The 13395-nt window shown below is 39.5% G+C and overlaps 1 protein-coding gene across 1 annotated transcript in view; it reads left to right on the top strand.

Moving 5' to 3' along the window:
- Window positions 1-12048, top strand: part of TNFRSF19 (TNF receptor superfamily member 19) — a 60731-nt gene extending 48683 nt beyond the window's left edge. The window contains exons 6-9 of the mRNA XM_067466575.1: window positions 6040-6204; window positions 7756-7881; window positions 8765-8867; window positions 11211-12048. Of these exons, the coding sequence (XP_067322676.1) occupies window positions 6040-6204; window positions 7756-7881; window positions 8765-8867; window positions 11211-11598 (782 nt within the window). The 3' untranslated portion in view covers window positions 11599-12048. The remainder of the gene's footprint in view (window positions 1-6039; window positions 6205-7755; window positions 7882-8764; window positions 8868-11210) is intronic.
- Window positions 12049-13395: the final 1347 nt, after the last annotated feature.

Raw genomic sequence — 13395 nt, forward strand, 5'->3', positions numbered from 1 at the left:
TTTATTCAGTCTCTAGGTAGGTTTTCTAGCTCCTCCAAGCTGTGTCTTTTCAAAAGTTTGTGTTCTGTCATAGTCTCATATGCGAAGAATTCAGCCCTGTTTGAGTGATCTATAGTAATAATAATAATAATAATAATATACTTTATTTATATTCCACTTTATCTTCCCAGAGGGACTCAGAGTGGATTACAATACACATATGAAGAAAACATTCAGTGCCTTTTACACACAGTAAATAATGACATACAACACAGGCAAAGGTAAAGGCCTTCCCCTTTCTTCCATCTCCAGCGTCTGGAGGCAATGCTCAACACCGACCATGGGGAGAAAAACGGAACAAGAGCATGGGGAGGTGCTCTTGTTCCGTTTTTCTACGCCGAGGAACCTGTTGTCCATAAACATCTCTGAGTGTATTGCCAGCATATCTGCATATCTGCAGACCTTTTTACCTTCCTGCCGAGGCGGCACCTATTGATCTATTCGCATTGCATGTTTTCGAACTGCTAGGTAGGCAGAAGCTAGGGCTAACAGTCGGGAGCTTACCCAGACTCATGGCTTTGAACTGCTTACCTTCTGGTGAGCAGATTTCCTGCAGCTCGCATTTAATCTGCTGCGCTAGAGTGCAAGCTGTCAAGAATCTGGGATTACTATCATTGTTGCAGAATAAATATATTTGCAAAATGGTACTCTACTATGATATGTCTTGATATCTTGTGTAAGTAAAATACAGACACATACATTATTTTATCCCAAAGCACATGAGCTGTTCACACTCTTCTTCTCCTGCCTTCAGAAACTAGAAAGCCTCTATTCACCCTAATGAGCAAATTAGTGAACACCAAGACAACAGATATTACATTTTTGGGGTGGTTTTTTTTTCATTTTAAAAAATTACCTTAAGGAAAATATCAGACGACTCTTGATAAATCTACAGGATATCTGAAAAAAAAAACAATTATAAGGAGAGACTTACAACATGAGTGGGAAGATGGTATTGTTCTCACGATCTGCTTGTGTACTTCTCATAGGCAACTGGTTGGTCATGTCAGGAGTGACTTAAGAAACTGCAAGTCGCTTCTGGTGTGAGAGAATTGGCCGTCTGCAAGGACGTTGCCCAGGGGACGCCCAGATGATTTGATGTTTTTATCATCCTTGTGGGAGGCTTCTCTCATGTCCCCGTATGAGGAGCTGGAGCTGATAGAGGGAGCTCATCCGCCTCTCCCCGGATTCTAACCTGCGACCTGTCGGTCTTCAGTCCTGCCGGCACAGGGGTTTAACCCACTGCGCCACCAGAGACAAAAAAAACCTGGTTGGTCACATGCAGATAGGATGGAGTACTAAATAGACATGAGATTTGATCCAGAACAGCATTTTTTATGTTCTTAACAAAAATTATTGGCAGAAAAACCAAATGGTCATACCCTCACATGACTCCATTGGTCAAGTCCAAGAGCCTATCCACAGTGGTCTGTATACACGCATGCGGGGGGAGAATTCCAAACAAAGAGCAACTTGATATTTTCTTATTTTAAAAAACTTGTTTTCCCCTTCTGAGGACATCCCTGTAATTTAGAAATGAAAGACTTCTGAGATAGCAATAATGCACACTGGAAAATGTGGTCTGTTATAATAAATGGTTTGATCTTTCCCATAAATTGTTTTTATGTGAAGTTTATGGAAAGTTTATGATCACAAGATTGTGCCTGGGAGGTGGAGGGTGATACAGGGAGAAAATAAGACTACTTTTTTTTCCCCTTTAATGATCCAGTTCAGGTACTTGGTAAAAGGCTGGTGGGCAAATTCAGCTGTTATATATAAGCACTAGCAGTTGCTTTCATGATAAAGCTCAGATTCATATGTTTAAGTCTTGCCACAAATATGGCATACTTTTTCTGAAAAAAAGCACCCCCTTAAAAAAATTAGAAAGAGCAGACAACAGAATTAAAAGCCCAACCATCATTAGTTTGTAAAAGCCTGGTGACACAAAAATACATTTACTTACCACTGGAAAGAGAGAAAGGATGGAACCATCCTGATCTTTGTGAGGAAAAGGATGGAAGGACAGAGAGAAGAGTGCTTACTGGTCTCATACAGGAACATACAGCCTTTCAAAAACCCTGGATCCAAGCCATATAGGGTTTTATATAGGGCAAAGCCAGCATTTTAAATACTGCCAAGATTTGTTCACTTCCTATAGACAGCCCCAATTAACAATCTGTCTTCCGCTCTTTGGGCCAACTGAGTATCTGAGCACTTTTCGAAAGCAAAATTGGATTACATTAATTCAAACCAGATGTAACTAAGCAAGTACTACTGCATGTTGTGTATATTGGAAGCTACAATGGAACTGAATGATTTCTATCAGTCATCTATTTCATTTTAGTCACACTCTCACTTAGGTTTTTTTTCTTTTTCTTTTTCTTTTTTGAAGCAAGGATTTGTGGAAACCAATTACATTTTAATTATATTGTCAGTATCTTAATGCCCTTCTCATTATTTCACTGTATGAACACCAAGCACAAAGTAGCTGCATGCAATAACATCCTGCAGAAACTTACTATCAGCGCATGGGGTGCAAACCCAAAATGACCCTGTGAAAGCCATCCACTGCATGGCTATCAGCCTCCTCTCAGTAGACAAAAATCATGGAAAAGCTTCATGAGAACTACATTAGTCTTTTAATGTTGGAAAATAGGCAAGTGAAGTTTATATATCTGTGGAATGCCCAGAATGGGAGAAAGAACTCTTGTCTGCTTGAGGAAAGTATTTATTTATCATGTCAGGGGCAGACCAAACAGTTGCATTGCATTTTTTAACAAACAAACAAAACACAAAGTCTGCAAGCTTGGTAGTTGATTAAATGTCCTTTGACCAGTAGCTGGCCACTTGGAGTGCTTCTGGTGTTGCTGCAACCTTCATTAGCATTGAATGGCCTTGCAGCCATTCCACAGATATATAAACCACAGATATAGAAACCTCACTTCACATTCACATTCCACAGATAAATAATCCTCACTTGCCTAGGTTCCAATAGACCTCACAACCTCTGGGGATGCCTTCCATAGATGTGGGTGAAACTTCAGGAGAGAATGTTTCAGGAACATGGCCATACAGCCCGGAAAACTCACAGCAACTCGTTTTATTTGGGGGGGGGGGGGGGAGGAATCAGAACACATATTTGGGGGAATAAGAACACATATTTAAATAAATATTTTATTTAAATCATTAATATTGTGAAAAAAATAAATGTGAATTTTATATTAAGGATTCATGAACCATTCTTTCAATATGTCTGCTTCATTTGAATAATACAGAGGCAAGTTTTTGATCTGGGCTTATTCTGTTAGCAGTATTAGCCTTGGGTTGTTGTGAGTTTTCTGGGCTGTATGGCCATGTTCCAGAAGCATTATCTCATGACTTTTCCCCTGATTCTGTGGCAGGCATCTTCAGAGGTTGTGAGATCTATTAGAAACTAAGAAAATTGAGTTTATCTATCTGTGGAATAGGGTGGGAGAATATGAGCGTTCTTTCATCTCTGCAATTGTCGGATTGCTTTGCTTTTGCCTTTCCGCTCTTTTGATGTAAGGCAGAAAGTCAGTCTTTCCTCAGTTTTCCCAAAAGGAAAGTTTTTCTTCTTCCCCTTGTACCAATTTATACAGGAAATGAGAAAAAAACACATAATGAAGAAAATCAGATGGAGTCAGTTTTTCTCTTTCAGTATATTTTGTAGGCTTGGTACAACAGCCTTTTAAATGTTAGAATATATAGTGATTTTACCATACTTTGGCAGTGCTTGATCTCCTAACTGGCCATTATGATTGCAAAGATAATATTTCAGGAAATTATAGTCCTTCAGTCTTGTCAGAGCATGCTTGTGGGAATAGAGACATTCTACATGTTTTCAGAAGCTAATACATCGGGTTGTTTCTTGTCATCTTTTGTCATGCCAAATCCTTGTTATTTTTTTGCCTGGGAAGTTGTAGATGTGGGATTCTGTAAGTACTGCTATTTGTGGTGCTTGAATTGTCAGTTGTGAGACTGAAAGAAATAAAAGAACCATGTAATGACGTTTTGCTCCCCCCCCCCCTTCAGTGCTTAAGACAGTGAGTCAGAAGGCACATCTACATGGGCCACATACTCTGGGGCCGATCTGGAGTCCGCAGGGCCCACCTATAAGCTACTATGGCAGCGGGAGGGTGATCGCACTACTTGCTCCTTGTCGCTAAGAGAGTCCGCACTATCCAGAGTGCCCAAACCTAGATGGTGTGTTGGATCTCTTTCTCAAAAAAAAAAATAATCAGTGCTTAGAGAGGGAGATCCAACCTCAGAAGCCCATTCCTAGGCACTGAAGACATGCCATGTCTGGTGGAATAATATGCAGGTGATGAATAAGGAGAGTGGGTTGTTGTAGGTTTTTCGGGCTGTATGGCCATGTTCTAGAAGCATTCCCTCCTGCTTCTATAACATGGCCATGCAGCCAGAAAAACCTACAACAACCCGGTGATTCCAGCCTGAAAGCCTTCGACAATAAGGAGAGTAGTGAGAATGGAGGACCTGCTGGGTAGAGGCAGTAGAACCACACATCTCCTGGTCCTGAAAAATATCCTCTATCTAGCAGTCCTGGAGCTAGTATATATAAATTGGAATTTGTTTTTAAAATGGGGTGGAAAACCAAGCAGAAGATCTCCCCCCCCCCCCGCCCGCTGTAAAAGATTTTATTTTAATGTACAACAATAAGAACACAACTTTATATCCCATTCCATCTCCCTGTGGTGGCTCACAGACATAAAAAGGCAAATATCCAATGCCTTGTAAGGTAGATTCCAGTTCTGTGATTGTCAATGGTTTTCCTTCCACAGGTGTTTCAAGAAATATTTAATATGTGTTTGTTCACACTTACCTGCAGAACTTGCACAGAGAATCTGTTTTTGCTGGCTTGGATATAGTCATACTGTTCTGTGCATATATGAATTCTTAGCATTCATAAATTGATTTAACTAGTTCTTGAATATTTATGTATTTATTTATTTACTTACTTTATTTATATACCGCTTTTCTCAGCCCTCAGGCAATTAAATGGTTTAGCCAATTTATAGATTCTTTAATATGACCTTTAATGTACCGTATATACTCGAATATAAGCCAAGTTTTCCAGCCCTTTTTTAGGCTGAAAAAGCCCCCCTCGATCTATACTCGATTCAAAGTTATTTATTATTTTACTCTGTTGTTGTTGTTGTTGTTTTTTATTATTATTACATTTCTTATTTTATTCTGTTGTGTTTATTATTATTAAATTTATTATTTTTCTCTATTATTTTTATTACATTTATATTTTTACTGTATTGTTATTACTTATTACTTTATTCTATTATTATTGTTATTATTACATTCACATTATTTTACTCTATTTTAATTACATTTATTTTTACTCTATTATTATTATTACAGTTATTTTACTTTATTATTATATTTATTATTTTACTCTCTTTATTATCATTGGATGTATACATAAGAACATTTACATTGAAGAAGGTTAGAATAATGGTTTAATCAGAGTTGGACAGACTTATCTTAAATTACAGTTTTATGTAAATATTCAAAAACATTTAACCTACTGATGCTTTAATTAATGTAATTTTATTTGTATATATTTTTATTTTGAAATTTACCAGTAGCTGCTAATTTTCTCACCTTTGGATTAAACTCAAGTCGATACGTTTTCCCAGTGGTAAAATTAGGTGCCTCGGCTTATATTCAGGTGGCTTATACTCGAGTATATATGGTAATTTGTTTCCACAATAGAACACACTGTTTTTGGAGAGGCTTGTTGGCAGCATCACTAATATTGGTCTTTTACCCTTGCGGGCATTATTCAATAGAAGACAATAATGTGAAAACATAAGATGCATTAGACGTATCTATTTTACATCCCTATTTTACACTGTCTGTCATTAAGATATTCTTCAGAAGATATTTCTTGAATCTTCCTTGATTCTGATTTTCCCTCCCTTAAAGAGATATGCACTTCCTTATTTTTAGGCACTGCAAAAGTCAACCTGGTGAAAATCCCATCAACTGCTTCAAGCCCACGGGACACTGCTCTGGCTGCTGTGATATGCAGTGCACTGGCAACTGTACTTTTAGCACTTCTCATCCTATGTGTTATCTATTGCAAAAGGCAATTCATGGAAAAGAAACCAACATGTAAGTTTCTCATGCTATAATTTTAATATTGCTGCCTATGTCATCTTTATTGGAGCATGTAAAAATCAGTTGGTGAGTGTGTTAACTGAAAAATACAAAGCACAAAGCTGATTGGTTGGGCCACGCCTGGGATGCAACTGAGCCTGGGAATGTTGACAACAGTTACATGTTCAGGTTTTCTGTAAAGGAGCTTGCCAAGACAAGTTCGTATATTTTTTGCTTCTGAGCTGCTGGAAGAAGATCCTTCACATGGACACCCAAAGAACATTTGAATCTCTCTCAAAAGACATGGTGTGAGTCAGTGCAACTGTTCACATGACTGTATATATGTTGCTCTGCATAACAAAGAGTAAACACCTTATTCTTTACTGAGCAAGACAGTGGTTGGTTTTTGACTCCTGGGACTCTGTGGACCATACAAGGCTTCAAATACTTCTGAGTTTAAATTTCATTTTTCATTTTCTTTTCTTGAGGTTGGGAGTGCTCTCCCACCCTGAAAATATATATAACTGTTATTTCTAAAAGATTCCAGGTGCCCAAATAGCATTTTTTCTAGAAATGTTTTTTGTGGAGGAAACAATGCAATTGAGTGAGGTTTTAGAGGAGTCAATGGCTTCAGAAACAATGTTTAGATTGTGTTCAGTCTGTGTTACCAGTCCCTGACTGAAATATACATGATGATTCTCTACTATGCAGAGAAAAATAATGATAATTGAGTTATCAAGCTGAATTGGAAAACAATTTGTCCAGTTTGAGCAGTGACACCAAAGAGGAATATTGTCTGAAGCCTGGGTATTCAAATGTACCCAATGACTGCCAGTCCACACCTTTGCTATTCTTGCCTAGTCCATAGTCAAAACATCCATGACTCTGTGCCAATTACATGATGACCAGCCAAAATTCATGTTACTGTGTGAAAACAGTTCTATGAATCACCACTGAGATTTTTTTATCATGTCAGAAGCGACCTGAGAAACTGCAAGTCGCTTCTGGTGTGAGAGAATTGACCATCTGTAGAGACATTGCCCAGGGGATGCCTGGATGTGTTACCATCCTGTGGGAGGCGTCTCTCATGCCCTGCATGTGAAGCTGGAACTGACAGGTGGGAGCTCACCCTGTCTTGCAGATTCGAACTGCCAGCCTTCAGGTCAGCAGTTCAGCCGGCACAAGGGTTGAACCCATTGCGCCACTGTGACTATGCACTGAGATAAAGGCTAGCCAATGATCTGGGCTTCCTCTCAAGCAACGAACAGTAAACTATGCCTGGTTTTTTTCCCCATGGCAAAAGAAGATGGAGAAAATAGCATTTATAAATTGTTTTCAGCTTTAAACAAGAAAGAAGTTTCCATCTGTTCCTTTGAGATAGTATCAATCAATTTAGAAAGCCATGTGAAGTGAACTGTGGACAAGAATATACATATTATAAAAAAATATCGTAGAGTCTCTGGGAATTGCATGTGAATGTGATTTTTTACTAGCTGTAATAAGAGAATACTTTGAACACAAGACAGTTTAACAGTATCCATCATCAATGTCTCTTTTGCTCTGCAGGGTCTATGAGGTCACAGGACGTTCACTATGAAGGCTCTGAACTGTCTTGCTTTGACAGACCACAATTCAATATGTACGCTCACAGAACATGCTGCCAATGTCAACGGGACCCATCACAGATGTGTGGTAAGTACTTTATCCAAGACCTGGAAAACAAAAAATACAGCAATTCTGAATTTTTTACAGTGTTCTCTATTTCCTCTTGAGAGAAAATATTGAATATAAAAGAAACAATGAAGAAGTTTGATACTGAAATAAACATTGTTTCCCCTGAAATAATGAGAGAACTATTAACATGTCTGAGCCCCAGGTGGCTGCTGAACTTGATGACCGAAAAGTCGGCACTTCGAATCCGGGGAGCAGGGTGAGCTCCCGTTGTTAGCCCCAACCTGCACGCTTAATCATTAATACTCTCACAAAATCATAGGAACATAGAGATGGAAGAGACCACAAGGCTATACAATCCAATCTCTTGTAATTCTACAAAAAAGAACATTTATAATATGGTTGCTAGTAGTACCTTGCTATACTTCCATTCATTCATATATTATCTACCTTTTAACCTAAATTTCCAATATAGTGTCCCCCTGCTACTTCACGGTTCGCTTTTCGCAGACTTGCTGTTTTGTGATTTTTTGCTTCTCAGTTTATGAATGGTTGCCGTTGCTCAGAGCGGCATTCTAATCCTGCCTCCTGGCAACGATGGAGTGTGGAAGGGGGTTTCACCCTATCCCTCGGGAGAGAGGCAGCCAATCAAGAGAGATTTCAAAGAAAAGCAGAAATGGCTAGCAAAAATCTCTTTAAAGCTCTCCTTGCTTCTGCCTCACCCTCGGAACTCAATATACAAATATAGCATCCCTACTTTGCGGATTTTCACTTTTTGCAGGTGGTCCTGGACCATAACACCCTGATAAGTGAGGGAATACTGTACTATCTTTTATCCTGTAGTCTAGCATGTCGTATTTCTAGATCTGTACTATTTGGTAAAATAAATCTTAATTTTATTTAGGTGCAGTGCATTTGATTCCATCACTGTGCTGTGATGAGACATGTAGCTTGGAACACAGTTGTCATAACTGTACTTTCCACTCTCGAGCCACACTTCATGAAAGGTATTTCAAATTATTTACATGGTTTCCTATAATCTATTGTATATTTTAATTTTTTCAAAAATAAATGCTTATTGCTGGATGTTCTTATTTCAAGATAAAAAAGTTAAAAATTTCTAACTTCTGAGAAATGTTTTCTGCTAGTTTCATGGGAAAGTATTCTTTATTGTGGTCACCGAGCAAAACGTATATGGTCTGTGCCACTGTGCACAGCCTTGTTTTGGAACCATCCATAGCTTAGAACAAAATGAATGATGATTATGATTGTTGTTGTTCATTCGTTCAGCCTCTGACCTTGCATTTTTAAGGAACTGGAATGTGGGACAGAGAGCTCTTATTCTCAGGGTTTTAAAATCTCCTGAATCTCTTGCTCACCTGTATTATCTATCTATCTATCTATCTATCTATCTATCTATCTATCTATTTAGGGCTTTTATATCCCGTCCTTTCTCAACCTCCGCAGAGGGACTCAGGACGGCTAACAAATCGGCACCCATGGTGCCCACATAAAAACAAGAATATACAATTTAACAACACTATAATAAAACAATATAAGCAATATAAACAGTATAAAACCATATGAACAATATAAAAGCAGTATAAAAGCAGACAACCAACAGTCAGCGGTCACCGATTTAAACATTATCCAGGGGCAGTCCATTAGTTCATTAGGTCAGCATGTTAGCAAGTCAGCCTACACTCCAAAAGCCTGATCCCATAGCTAGGATTTTACTTGTTTCCTGATGGACTAGAGGGATGCAGCTGATCTAATTTCACTTGGGAGGGAGTTCCATTGCTGAGGGGCCACCACAGAAAAGGCCCTGTCCCTTGTTCCCACCAAACGTGATTGCGACAATGGGGGGGACAGCAAGCAGGGTCTCCTCAGATGATCTTAGGGCCCTAGGTAGAGCGTAGCGGGAGATACGTTCAGATAAGTAAACTGGGCCAGAACCGTTAAGGGCTTTATAAGCCAAAGCCAGCACTTTGAATTATGCTCAGAAGCTAATAGGCAGCCAGTGGAGCTGGCGTAACAAGGGCGTTGTGCACTCCCTGTACCCAGCCCCGGTGAGCAGCCTGGCTGCCAAACGTTGGACTAGTTGGAGCTTCCGGGCAGTCTTCAGAGGCAACTCCACGTAGAGTGCATTGCAGTCGTCTGCCTAACAGGCCCAGACTCCCCAGTGAGATCAGGTACAGGCACAATCACAAGCTGAACTCCAGCAAGAAGGTCCGCTTCCATTCATGACATGGCTGCTATTGCTTTTGGTTAGCAAATAAATAAATAAATAAACAAGTGACCATCTATGAGCATGTGGGCCTGTCTTCCTTTTTTGTTTCTAATACATATCCATCCATTGTCTCCTTTGATTATTACCGTCTGATGTCTGCAAGGCTTTTCTACATGGTTTCAGCCTTCTGTGTTTACTCGTTGCTGTCATCTTGTCATCTGTATATGAACACAGATGATTCCATTGGCAAAGCAATACTTTCATCTCTCCATCTCATATGTCAGTAGATAAACATTTTATTCATCTGTATATATGATGCAAGGACTACAATGAAGTCTAGGTTGCTTACCTTGCGTCATGTCTTTATTGTTAGGGATGATGTTGTAGTCTGATTGAATTGAGCCTTGAGGCTTATATAGTAATGGGGAGAGGAAGGAGCCACTAATCCACATTGTAAGAGCCTTCCCAATAAATATGTAATACTTTATGCACTAGGCTCAAGTGTGGGGGACAAAATGGATAGTTAAAGCATTTTGATGTTGCAGTTTTGTAGCAGTGAAATTACATTATTTTATCACTTGAGAATATGTAAATCCCTTTGCCACTCACTCCAAGGTGGACTTTCTGCCTCTTGGAAATACCATATTATATTATGTAGAACAGGGTCCCCTGGAGACACAGTGGGATAAACCGCTGAGCTTCTGAAATTGCTGACCAAAAGGTTGACGGTTCGAAGCTGAGAAGCAGGGTGAGCTCCTGTTGTTTGGTCTAGCTTCTGCCAACCTAGTATTTCGAAAACATGCAAATGTGAGTGGATCAATAGGTACCACTTCTGCAGGAAGTTAATGGTGCTCCATGCAGTCTTGCTGGCCACATGACCAAGGAGGTGTCTCCGGACAATGCCGGCCCTTCGGCTTAGAAATGGAGATGAGCTCCACTCCCCAGAGTCGGACACGACTAGACTTAATGTCGGGGGGAAATTTACTTTACTATTATGTAGAACAAACTACTTGAACTGCCTGCTGCGCCACAATCAAAATAAGATAGTTAATTCTTTTTTCAGCTTTTGATTTTCATGTTATTTTTAAGCATTGTTAAAATTGACTTTTATTTCTTGCAGAGGTTCAAGTTCAGTTGGGGAAATGATTCCAGCCTTCCTTGGTTCTCTGTCACATTCTGCCTGTGGAGATCTTTCAGATGCTTGGCCCCTGATCCAAAAGCCAACTTGTTGTGATAGCATTTCTTCCTGTGAATCATATCCTGAGCTAATAGGAGACGATGAAAATTCCTTCAGCCTAGAGACTGAAAAAACAGCCATTGTGGATTCTGATCATGAACAGGATCTAACAATATTAACAACTTCAAAGTCTCATTTTGGAAGCCTGACAGAAGCAACTGAACTTCCTAAAAAGACTTATTGTATCACAACTTCATTGAGCCACTTTATGGCTGCCGAACCACTGTCAACAAGAGAGCATGACAGAACAGTTAGCAGTTCAACAAACTGATGAACAGGTAAGAAAGCAATTAATAGTTGTTTGGGAGACAAGAGTATCAAGCACTTTCTCAGAATGTATCAGTGTCTCAATTACTTATTCTCGCTCAGTGTAAGATTTTCACAAATTGAAACAAACTCTTGATGCCATCTTCGAAAGCTCATTTCTTGATATTTCTGTGCTAATTCAATGCTCTAACGCAGTGGTTCTCAACCTGTGAGTCCCCAGATGTTTTAGCCTTCAATTCCCAGAAATCCTAACAGCTGGTAAACTGGCTGGAATTTCTGGGAGTTGTAGGCCAAAACACTGGGGACCCACAGGCTGAGAACCACTGCTCTAACCAATACTTTCAGCCCAATTAGCAGTGAACACAAGATCAAAAGAGATAGGAAAGAGATAATAGCAACTTCTGTTTTTCTAAGGTTTGGGATCATCATTTATAGTGCCAGTTCAGGATAAGTGTTTGTAGCACAACAGGCTATTGTTTTTCAAACATTTAAGGTGCAAAGTTGCCATACTTTGGTTTATGGGATTTAATACAGAAGACATCACCCTTTATGGAGGTGTGGTTCAAGGAGGGAAATCACCTTGGGCCTGAATGAAACATGGTCCATGACCAAGAGCTCAACCTGAAATGTCATATCGCATTCTCTTATCTATCCCACTTCTGTTTTTGCTTTGGAGCTGGAGTAGTGAGTGACTGCTGCATTTTGCAGTAATTTAAAGCAGATTGAGAGTGAAAACTCTCTGGGAAAATAAAATGTAAACATTTAGGGTGAATTTGACGATTTGGAGGCATCAAGGCCATCATGGGCCATACGCTTAAGATTGGGCTGTATTTCCTCACCCTGGGTTCACACATTTGTCTGCTGTCTGGAACCTCAGCTTGCAAGTGATTCTGTTTTTAGAAAGTAGGATTTCTCTACTATTTAATTAGTAGAGACAGCTCAGAATACAGTTTTTGTTTCACATATCAAACGAATCTTTTATAACATAATTATTTGACAGTATTTGGTCTCATTTTCAAATCTGTCTAATTTTAATTGTCTGTTCATACCGTTATTGTTCCATTGATATGTTAACTGACCCAGCCTTGCTCTACTATTCCACAAGACCCAAAATAACAACTATTGGTCCTGGAGAAGGCCAGGTGTGTGTGTGTGTGTGTGCATGTGTGTGTATTGCACAAGGTTCTGAATCTGGAGTATGGTCCCCAGAAAAATCTACAGATAAAACACGTGCCTGGCAGTTTATGGTCTGTCAAGAAACGTCTGGGCCCAAGCTGTAGAGAGCTTTTATAGACCATAACCAGCACTGGCTATGTCTTATAAAATCTTATTTGGCTTGGGTCCAGACGGTCTGAAAGATCGTATCACCCTCTATGGGTTTGCCAGCATCTTAGGATCCTCAAGGGAGGGCTTCCTCTGAGTCCGGGGCCATCTGGCTCAGGACATGGGAACGGAGTCTTGCAGGCTAAGCTGCCCCCAGGCTCTCCTTTCACCAGCCAGAAAAGATCTTTTTACTCAAATAGGCATTTAATGATTAATTGGTTGCAGGGAACCGTTTTATGGTATAAATGTGATAAATTTTAACTCAATTTTTAGGTTTTTAAATGCATTTATACTTTCCGAAATGTTAAGGGTATTTGAATTGATGGATTCAGTTTTAACTGTCATTTATCCCCTTTTTAGCTTACATTATTTTAGAGATTTGTAAGTTTTCTTGGGTTCCATCTTGGATGGCATTAGAAGAGTGTTTTGTGCTTTTGGAGGTTTATTTTACTTCAGGGCTCCCCCCCCCCCCCCCCCG

The sequence above is a fragment of the Anolis sagrei genome, chromosome 3 (assembly GCF_037176765.1).
Source record: "Anolis sagrei isolate rAnoSag1 chromosome 3, rAnoSag1.mat, whole genome shotgun sequence".
NCBI classification, from domain to species: Eukaryota; Metazoa; Chordata; class Lepidosauria; order Squamata; family Dactyloidae; genus Anolis; species Anolis sagrei.